We start from the raw sequence: 11150 nt of genomic DNA, 5'->3' as shown, positions 1-11150 counted from the left end.
GCCTTGTTTGTGGAACACTGCTCCTTGCCCGAGGCAGGGAAGGGGTCCTTGGGAGGCACAGTCCTACACCTTAGGGTTTGCCTGGCTTCTGAGCTTGGTGAGTTTGGTGAGCACTCATGATTACATTAATAAAGCCAGTTGACAGAAACTTTCCATTCTAGTGTGGATGGTATTTTATGTTTTATTTTAAGAGGCAATGACTTGGAGCCAAAGGCAGACAGATGGGTATAATTCTGTACACATGCACACACACACACACACACACACACACACAATTTTTTTCCTTTAACACAACTTAATGAAACATTTCAAATGAGATAACTTATTGCAACATTTCAGGCTTTTTGGTGGAAGGGGAATTTTTTGTTTTGTTTTACCCTGAGTAGAAGATCATCGTTTTGTGTTTTTCTTTTTGTTTAGAAATCACATGACTGAGCTGAGCAAGTCACATCCTTGTTTGCACTGTACTAGCTGTATGCAAAATCCAGAGAGGTGAAGGGCAGACATGGGAGGGGGCTACCAAAAGCCTGCCTAGAACCTGGAACCTGCTTGCCAATTACATGCCACCTCATACAAATTCCCTTAAATCTGTACCTTCTCCTGATAAGCAAAATGCAGCCCTTCTGCTCTGAGAAAGAAACACCATTAAAAGGAAGGCAGACCACCAACTATCAACTGGCTATAAGCCACATGTTCACTCTAGGACAAAACAGGGATGTTCCCCAAAGAAAATTCACTGCAATCTGCAAGCCCTGGCAACCAACTGAGAGACAGAAAGAACCAGGAAGGCAAAGACTGTGATCATGTTGCTAGAGCCTGCTCTGCACACACGTCAACAGATAGCGGTCAACAGCCTGCCTAGGGCCTCTCTGGAGAACCAGATCAACCCCACAGCCTACAAGCCAGGCCTTAAGCTGCCCATTTGTACTGAAATGGGCTGTGGGATGACCCCTGCCTTATCCACCCTGAGCTCCACTGACACCAAGCACAAACAACAAAGCCATATCACCCAAACCCTTTCTAACTCATAGCTATCTCACTGGCCTGTGCCACTGCCCTCTTTGACGGAGCAAGGGTCTGGCCTTCTGAGCAAGCATCAGCTTTAGATTCAAAAGACAAACAGGGAGGAGCAACATCCGACACAATGAACTCACCTGCCCAATCCACAAAGACCCCAGTGCAAGTGATGGGCAGTATCAGATTGATGGAAACCACACCCTTTCATTTAGAAATTTTATGCATACGAGTAACCTTAATTTCCAAGTTCACATGACAAGCAAAAGTGACATACAGTGCAGCCAAACAGTTCATTTATAACTTAGCTTTTTTTTGTTGTTTTTGTTTTTTTTTTTCCCAAAGATCAGTTCCTTAAAATGGATGCTCCTGGGATGTGAATAAAGAAAATACATCTGAAAGATGAGGATTTTAAACAGTAGACTTCTTTATCCTTCAAATTTCTGACCCATGATGGCAGGCATCGAACCTCATGCCTCCTCCCCTCTTTTCCTGGAGGTGAGCACACATGGGCCCTTCACTTGGAGAAGCTGCTGGTCAGGCCCATCTCCTCCGCCCCTTGCAGCAGTGCTTCAATGGGAATCAGATTGGATGGGGTGTCCAGGCTCTGGAGGGACAGAAACTCTGACACATCCATGGCACTTAATGTTTCTGTCTGAGGGTCTGAAGGAGTCTCTGCTTGTCTGCTTTGCTCACAGGAGGGCACAGTGGAAGATGATGACAGGGAGACAGGGGATGAGGAAAAAGTCTGTGGTGGCAGCTGCAAGCTGGGCCCATCAAGCGCCTGGGAGCTTGGCTCTGGAGGACTTGGGGAGGAGCAGCCCTTTCTCCTGCTGGATGCCCGCTCCTTTGCAGAGTCCCGGCATGCACACTGACACTGACATGCCTCCTCTTGTTTGATGATGATCACAGGAACACTGAGGCCAATCTGCTGTACAGAGCTCCCTGCGAGAGAGGCGAGAGAGACTGCTCTTCAAGTAGCCAGAGGGCAGAGGCACAAGGGATGGGGTGTATGGACTAGGTGAGAGCCGAGTGCCATGGAGGAAAGAACCATGGAAAGGATGGATGTACACTTCAGACTCTGTTTGGTTTTAAACTGCACCACGTCCCTCTCAGGTAAAAAGGTCCCCCTTCCTTAGAAAGTCACACATACGGCTGGGAGGGGTGGCTCACGCCTATAATCCCAGCACTTTGGGAGGCCGAGGTGAGAGGATTGCCTGAGCCCACAGGTTCGAGACCAGCCTGGGCAACTTGGCAAGACCTCATCTCTACAATAAAAAAAAAATCAAAAAATTAGCCAGGCGTGGTGGCACATGCCTGTAGTTCCAGGTACTTGGAAGGTTGAGGCAGAAGAATCACCTGAGCCCAACAGGTCAAGGCTGCAGTGGCTGTAAGCATGCCACTGCACTCCAGTCTGGGCAACAGAGTGAGACTCTGACTCAAAAAAAAGCCACACATACAATCTAGACACACCTGTATTTCCAGCTTTATTTCCAGCCATTCTCCATTGCACCCACCATGCCAGCCAGAGTGGGGCCAACTTTTTCTCCTGTGTTTATGCCTCTGGGGCTGTGGGCTCCTCCTTTCCCCTAAAATCCCTGGCCACTGCTCTTCTGGAGAACTTACACTTGTCTTTCAAGACCTCGTTCACTCCTCACCCTCTCTGTAGGCCTGGGCAGAGCACTAGGCCAGTGTGAGACCAGTACTGAGTTTCCTGGCACATGTGCACAGTGCTGCTGTCTTCCTTCCTCCTCTCTCCATGCTGTGCAGAACTTGCTCTGTTCTGCCTGCCTGACAGGCTAAGCTCCTCTGTAACAACTCACTCATCTTTGAGCTCCAGTGTCTGATGCACAGTAGGTGCCAGACGATTGTCTTTACACACAGGCCTTGCATGCACACACGTGTTCCCTCTCTCTCGTGTATTGTGTGCATGCATGCTACAAACTCAGCCAGGATTTGTGTGCCTCAATGGGGCTAAAGACCACCAGGCAGATATGAGGGCGATCTGGCTGTGACATCTGTCACCCCATTGATTGCCAGGGTTGATTCAGCTGACCTGGCTGGTTAGGTGGGCGTCCCCTTCCTCCCTCACCACTCCATGTTCTTCCCTCCAGAAGCTGCACGCTCGAAGAGGACAACCAACCCTGCTAGAGGAGGATCGTTCTTCAGGCATGGGAATACAAGTAGCTGGGCTCCCCTGCTAGAACCCCCAAACAACTCTCAAGACCAACAGACAGGAGAACAAGGTGGGAATTGGGAGACCTGAGAACTAGTGCTTTTGGTTCAGCCACAAATTCACTTTTTTTTTTTTGAGACAGGTCTCACTCTGTTACCCAGGCTAGAATGCAGTGGCGTGATCATAGCTTACTGCAGTTTCAGACTCCTAGGTTCAAGCAATCCTCCCACCTCAGCGTCCTAAGTAGCTGGGACAACAGGCATGTGCCACCATGCCCGGCTAATTTTTTCATTTTTGTAGAGATGGAGTAGGATTTTACTTTGTTGCCCAAGCTGGTCCTGAATTCTTGACTTCAAGTGATCCTCCCCCTTCAGCCTTCTAAAATCCTGGGATCATGGGTGTTAAGTCACCAAAAGCTGGCTCACAAATTCACTAATGACTTTGGAGGAGTCACTTCATTTTTCTGGGTCCCAGTTTCTTAATATATAAAAGACTTTGAATAAAAGGTCCTTTCAGCTCTATAAGAGTCTCTGACCTAGATGCTATTTCTTCATTACTGTAATTAGAAAAGAATCCAGTGAATTAACAGCTGCCCTCTTTAGCATCAACTGTGATTCAAACTTTTTTTCTGGTTACATTTAAAAGCAGTTATCTAAAAGGGAAAGAACTGTTACAAGTTAAAGAATGTTAAACATGGTATTTATACCAGAAGTACATTAACTTCTAATAGTTGTGAAAATAGAAAATATTCTAATAGACAATACAACGCGATGAATTTAACTGAGGCTGCTTAAAGATTTTAAAAACTGGGGCAAAGTAGTAATTAACTGTGCCTCGAGGAGTAAGAGAGTCGGCTTTCTCTTAAGACTAACATAGAATCACATACCTGTGCTACTGGCTACTGGTACTGCAGTGGTAAAAAACACCTTTTCAACTTTAGATGCTTGCTGCTGAAAACAAACAGACAAAAAAAAAAAAATCACATTTATGATCACTGTAATATGGCAGATCTCCAAGGATCTGAAGTCTCTCCAATTGTACTGGTCATCCAAGAGAACAGAAAACCCTCAGTGTTCAGGGATTTTTGCATTGGGTGATGTTTTGTTTGTGCTCTGACATGAGGTCATGGCACTGTTTGACATTTGGTGCTGACAATGTAGCTACTCTTGTACCCTACTACTTGGCTGGCTCCCAGCTGCCTAGTCTGAGTGTCCAAAAGCTCCTCCAAGGCTGCTTTTCTCAAGCGGATGGTCTTCTCAGAGGGAATTCCAGAGCTAGCTTTCCTTCCAGGCTCACCATCTTCCCCTCTGCCCCTAGTGCTGCTATGAAAGGCGGAAAGTTATTTTTCCCCCTTATGGACTAGGCTGCATGCTAAGGACAGACTGAGGCTTCCTCTCACAGGCAGGCAGCCCTGGGCAGTGTGCTAAAAGCTGCACAGGGGAGTTCAAAGGTGTTCCCTGGACTCAACCACACCTGGTTCAAATCCAAGCTCTGCCATGTATTCATTGTTGATGTAAGGTAAGTGATCTGACTTCTTAGAGTCTCAGTATCCTCATCTGTAAAAATGGAAATGGTAACTACTATGGTTTGAGTATCTGTTCCCTCTAAAACTCATGCTGAAATGCAATCCTCAATGTGGCAGTACTGGGAGGTGGGCTTTAAGAGGTTATTAGGTCATGATTAATGGGTTATTATTAATGAGAGTGGGACTGGTAGCTTTATAAGAAGAGAAAAATAAGTGGGGTGCAGTGGCACATGCCTATAGTCCCAGCTACTTGGGGAGGCTGAGGTGGAGGACTGCTTGAGCCCAGAAGTTCAAGGCCAGCTTGGGCAACATAGTAAGACCTTGACTCTAAAAAAAAAAGGAAGAGAGACCTAAGCTAGCACGCTTAGCCCTGCACTACCTTGGAACTCTGCAGAGTCCCCTCTAGTGAGATGGCCCTCACCAGATGTGGCCACTCAACCATGGATTTCTCAGCCTCCAAAATGTAGGAGAGATATTTTTTAAAAATACATAAATTACCCAACTTTAGGTATTTTGTTGTAAGCAACAGAAAATGGACTAAGACAATAACCAAAGCCCATCTCAAAGGCCACTATGAAGATTAAATGAGATGATGCATGTAAAACACTTGGCACATAGTGAACATTCAGTAAACATTAGCTATTTACATTATTACTAAGTAGGACTATAAACTCATGCTCAGAAAAATCACCCTTCTCTTTCTAGTACACTGGCTAAACGATTTCTGCTTTCTTGAAATCTTTTTATTTTATTTTATTTTTTATTTTTAGAGATGGGGTCATGCTCTGCCACCCAGGCTAGAGTACAGTGCATAATCATAGCTCACTACAACCTCAAATTCAAACAATCCTCCTACCTCAGCCTCCTAAGTAGCTATGACTACAGGCATGTACCACCATACCCAGCTAATTTTTTTTATTGTTTGTAGAGATGGGGTCTTGCTATGTTGTCCAGGCTGTGTTTTCTTAAAGTCTTATTTAAAGGAGCTTTGTCTTTTATCCCATTAAAAAGAAAAAAAGTGCCTCTAAGAAGAGTCTAGAAGCAAAGTGAAAGCTTCAGAGTAAGTTATAGGAGATGATATAAGATAATGATGGAGAAATGAGATCTATATTTACATGAAAAAGAATGAGGAGGAAAAGGAATTACATTTGTTTCATGCAACTCCCCAGGATGAGTCCAGGAGGAAAAAAAAAAAAAGCAAGAAAAGGGAGGCAAACTGGGTCACAACCCTGTAAAGACCTTCCCAATGACTCTAGCCATCTGAGAATGAAAATGGGCTGCCTCTAGAGGTGACCAGCATCCTGTTTCTGGAATTTATGAGCGCTCACTATTGAGCCTAAACCATCTTTCCAGATTGTTTGATAGCAGCATCCATCCACCCACAATTTCTCCTATCTATACATCTTTTTCTCCATCTAATTCCTACCCATATCTCAAGGCTCACCTGACCTAAAGAACCACCAACAAACCCTCAGTGTCCAAACTCCTTGTCTAGCAGCACAATGTAGTAGCCAAGAACATAGACTCTGGAGTCAGTCTGCCTATACTCAAATCCCAACTTTTCCTCTTATGAGCTATGTGACCTCTGGCTAGTCACTTAACCTTTCTGGACCTCAGCTCTCCATTGGTAAAATTATACCTAGGATTGTATTAATCTATTAAAATATGCTTAGTGTAACATACAGAGATACAGATGTATAGAGACAGTAAAAAGATCAGTGGTTGGTAGGGAAGGAGAGGGAGAAGGGGTGAGTAAGTGAGGCATAGGAAATTTTTAGGGTACTGAAACTATTCAGGATATTGTAATGGTGGATATGTGACATTATGCATTTGTCAAAAACAACAGACCTGTACAACAAAGAATGGATCCTAATGTAAACTATGGACTTTAGTTAAGAATAATATATCAATACTAGTTCATCAATTGTAACAAGCATACCACACTGATGCAAGATGGTAATAACAGGAAACTAGTGCAGGAAAGGATATATGGGAACTCCTTGTACTATCTGTTCAATAAAATCTAAAAAAAAAAAAATAAGTAATCTAGGCTGGGCGAAGTGGCTCACACCTATAATCCCAGCACTTTGGGAGGCTGAGGTGAGAGGATTGCCCGAGCCCAGGGGTTCAAGACTAGTCTGGGCAACTTGGCGAGACCTCATCTCTACAATAAATAATAAATAAAAAATTAGCCGGGCATTGTAGTATGCGCCTGTACTTCCAACTACTTCTATGGTTGAGGCAGAAGGATCGCCAGAGCTCAGCAGGTCAAGGCGACAGTGACCGTAAACGTGCCACTGCACTCCAGCCTGGGTGACAGAGTGAGACTCCAACTCAAAAAAAAATAATATCTAGAAATAACGTGTATAAGTAATACCTGACACATTAGAGCCTCAGTTTTTAAAAGTGCTTAGCATAGTAGGTCTTTACACATAGTAAGGACTCAATAAATAATAGCAATGTGTTATTTTTATTGCCATTATTTGTATTTTTTGGCATTGTACTTACTGGCAATATTAACTTTCTTTTAAGCATTTTAGCCTCTTTAAGTGGAATGTAAGTGTGTATGAAAAAGAAATAATGTATTTCACATTTTTGTATCCTCCAGAGTATCCAGTGTAGTATCTGGCAAATACTAGGCTTTCAAAACATATTTAATTGAATGATCATTTCTGTAGTCAGCAAGACCAAGCGCTTCCTTAGAAAATGGTTCTATGGTGGATTGTGGGAATACAGATTATTTCTCTGACTTGGCCATGGCTGTCTAGTACCATCTGACTGGGTCACATCAGTCCTTCATTATTAGTCTGACTCTGCCTTGGAGACAACCTGCTTTTCTGATATATTCTTGGGTTTCTGGAGTTTGTTGAGTGTTAAACTCTACTAGATGACCCAATTAGGCTACAATATTAATAGGACTATCTGTTCACGTTCTTCCTGCTAGGTAAACTTAAATGCTGTTTCTCTGCCTCCTTATTATAGGTACTGACCTTAGCATTCTTGTTATTTATACCTCTCGATTATGGGGGAAAGGACTGACTGGCAGGTAGAACTGCATGTTTCAGGGTGGATAATGATAGCTATTTTCCTTTTTGAAGTAAAAGCCTCTGAATAGTGCACCTATGTAAATACACCTCACCCCACTGGATACATGATAGAAAATACTTACAATTTGTTCTTGGTTTTGTGGTGAACTGGTGGCACCATTTAATATCCATTGCAAGTTCTGTTCTCCCATGACTAGGCTGGACTGTAGGATAGCCGTGTTGGGAGTTGGAGTGATGGTTATAGTGGGATTATTAGTTAGGACAGAGTTGGCACCCAGGGGCAGAGTCTGGACCATGGCTGGCAGGGGCTCAGTAGTACTTTGTGATGGGGCTGGTGCTGCCACAGCTGATGCCACTGCTGCTGCTGATGCAGAAGCCCCAGCAACAACAGAAAGTCCTGGTACGATGGGCTGCGGTGCCTGGGGGTGCGGAAGAAACTCTTGATGATTAGCAGCAAACTGTGTGCTGTGGGAAACAGGCACTTCTGGAGGTTGTAAGAGAGCAGGGGGGTTGCCAAATGCAGCTTGCTGGGGACCAGTTCCTAGGGAGGGAGCAGGCGGAGGAGCAGACGGAGCTGAGGCTGGTAGTAGAGGCTGGGGTGGCTCGGAGATGCCAGGCTGCAGTACAAGTGGAAGAGATAAAGATGCTGAATTTCCTGTGGATGGCGGGACATCACTGACTGACTCTGCATCACCATTAAAACTTTCAATCAAGGCAGCTGGCAAGAAAAAGAAATAGAAATATATATACATATCCCAAACCTTAGGTAAGCCACAAAAACAGTCACTATGAGCTAAACAAAAGACAGACGAAGTCTGTTAGAGCCAATTCCTTTGTTGCTAGCAGGCTAGATTTCTGCTTTTCATCTAATGACACATTGGTTAAAGTACCAGGTTGCACCATCAACCTCAATTTCTAAAAGTGAAGACCTAATATAGGTCTAACAGTAAAAAATGTGTCCTACAGCTTTTCTGGAAAAGAGACTAAACCTTCCTTTATTGGCATGACCAGTGAATATACTTTCTGACTAAAGGGCAGTTCTACAGATAAATTTTCATTCAAACACAGTATGAGCTATGCATTTGAAGCTCAATTTGTAGATTCTATACACTCATGAACAGGGTATCACATCAGAAGAAAATCCTCACGAATCCTCTCATTTTTTACAGCCAAGAAGAGATTCTGGGAAAGGAGACCCTCTTCTTCAGAACTGAAGATAGCAGGGAAAAAGACAAACTTGATCCAAAAGGCAGGCTTTTCTGAATCTTCATAGAAAACCTACTTTATCTAAGCTAACTGGAATATTTCACTATGCCCATCACTCAGTGTGTCAACAAGGGCTGAGATGTGAGCAGGAAGAGAGACTATGTAACAAACCTGTCTGTTGAGGATCTTCCTGAATTGCCGTATCATCTGAATTCTGGAACATCGATTCAAAGATGATTGCTGGTGAAATTGTGCTGAGGTCTTGGCTCTGCGTCTAATGGAGACAGACAAAGATGTGAGACTGGCCATCCTGAGACAATTCTTCACCATGAGAGAATATATTCACAGCTGCAGAACTAGAATGATATTTTGATATGTGTCTTGTTTCTACCTCCTTCTATTTCAAAGTGACATATATTTCCCTAAACCTCAGACACTGAAGATATAGGTCCTCAACTATCCTAAAAAAGGAATTGACAAACTATGATGTGCAAGTTGATACCTGCTTTTGTAAATAAAGTTTTATTGGAACACAGGCACACTCATGCATTTACATATTGTCTCTGCTGCTTTTGTGTTACAACAGTAGAACTGAGCAGCTGTGACAGAGAACATGTGGTCCACAAAGCCTAAAATATTTAACATCTGGCCCTTTACTAAAAAAAAGCTAGCTGACTCCTGCTCTAAGACCAAATCCTACATAAAAATGGAATTGTGTAATATCATTACCCTGTAACTCCCTTTCCTCATGCACTACCAACATATTGTAAATGTCTTTCAAGGTTATTACATGGTATCTGTGATATTCTAATATACTACTATATATTCTAGTATACTGATATTCTAATATGTACCTATGGTAATAAGTCAAACAATACAAAGAAATGTACAATGACAAACAACAGTGATAGGCTTTTTGTGTGTAGGTGTGTGTGTTAGAGTTTCACTCTGTCACCCAGGCTAGAGTGCAGTGGCACTCACGGCCACCGCAGCCTTGACCTGCTGGGCTCAGGTGATCCTTCTGCCTCAGCCTTCCAAGTAGCTGGAACCACAGACACACACCACCATGCCCAGCTAATTTTTTAATTTACTGTAGAGATGAGGTCTCACCAAGTTGCCCAGGCTGGTTTTGAACCCCTGGACTCAGATAATCCTCTTACCTCTACCTCCCAAAATGCTGGGATTACAGGCGTGAGCCACTGCACCTGGCTAACGCCGATAGTCTTATAGATAATAAAAGATTGGAGACATTTAAAAAAGATAAAATGAGCCGGGCTTGGTGGCTCAGCCTGTAATCCCGCGCGTTGGGAGGCTGAGGTGAGTGGGTTGCCTGAACCTGCAGGTTCGAGACCCGCCTGGGCAACCTGGCGAGACCTCATCTCTACAATAAATCAAAAAATTAGCCGGGCGTGGTAGTGCGCTCCTGTAGTTCCAACTACTTGGAAGGCTGAGGCGCAAGGATCGCCGGAGCTCAGCAGGTCGAGGCTGCGGTGGCCGGGAGCAGCCACTGCACTCCAGTCTGGGTGACAGAGTGACTCCAGCTAAAAAATAAATAAATAAATAAAATTTTTAAAAAATGAAAAAGATTAAATGGCCGGGCTCGGTGGTTCAGCCTGTAATCCCATGCTTTGGGAGGCTGAGGTGAGTGGATTGCCTGAGCCTGCGGGTTCAAGACCCGCCTGGGCAACTTAGCGAGACCTCATCTCTACAATAAAGCAAAAATTAGCCAGGTGTGGTAGCGCGCGCCTGTAGTTCCAGCTATTGGAAGGCTGAGGTGGAAGGATCGCCGGAGCCCAGCAGGTTGAGGCTGCAGTGGCCAGGAACATGCCACTGCACTCCAGTCTGGGCGACAGAGTGAGATCCCAACTCAAAAAAAAAAAAAAAAAAAAAGATAAAATGGCTGGGTGTGGTGGCTCAAGCCTGTAATCCTAGCACTTTGGGAGGCTGAGGTGAGAGGACTGCCTGAGCCCAGGGATTCGAGACCAATCTGGACAACTTGGCAAGACCTCGTCTCTACAATAAATCAAAAAATTAGCTGGACATGGTAGCGCACACCCATAGTTCCAGTTACTTGGAAGGCTGAGACAGAAGGATTGCCTGAACCCAGCAGGTCAAGGCCGTGGTGGCTGTGAGTGCCATTGCACTCTAGCCTGGACAACAGGGTGAGACGCCTACTCAAAAA

General features: G+C 44.3%; 1 protein-coding gene across 1 annotated transcript in view; it reads right to left on the bottom strand.

The window, feature by feature from the left end:
• Nucleotides 1–420: 420 nt before the first annotated feature.
• The window catches only part of MTF1 (metal regulatory transcription factor 1), a 46660-nt gene continuing 35930 nt past the window's right edge, over nucleotides 421–11150 (bottom strand). The window contains exons 8-11 of the mRNA XM_008061648.1: nucleotides 9140–9242; nucleotides 7885–8480; nucleotides 4077–4140; nucleotides 421–1959 (exon numbers count right to left, since the gene is read on the bottom strand). Of these exons, the coding sequence (XP_008059839.1) occupies nucleotides 1532–1959; nucleotides 4077–4140; nucleotides 7885–8480; nucleotides 9140–9242 (1191 nt within the window). The 3' untranslated portion in view covers nucleotides 421–1531. The remainder of the gene's footprint in view (nucleotides 1960–4076; nucleotides 4141–7884; nucleotides 8481–9139; nucleotides 9243–11150) is intronic.

Source organism: Carlito syrichta, unplaced genomic scaffold (genome assembly GCF_000164805.1).
Source record: "Carlito syrichta isolate Samal-C Ts95f unplaced genomic scaffold, Tarsius_syrichta-2.0.1 Scaffold305386, whole genome shotgun sequence".
NCBI classification, from domain to species: domain Eukaryota; kingdom Metazoa; phylum Chordata; class Mammalia; order Primates; family Tarsiidae; genus Carlito; species Carlito syrichta.
This window is presented reverse-complemented; position numbering and strand designations above follow the sequence as displayed.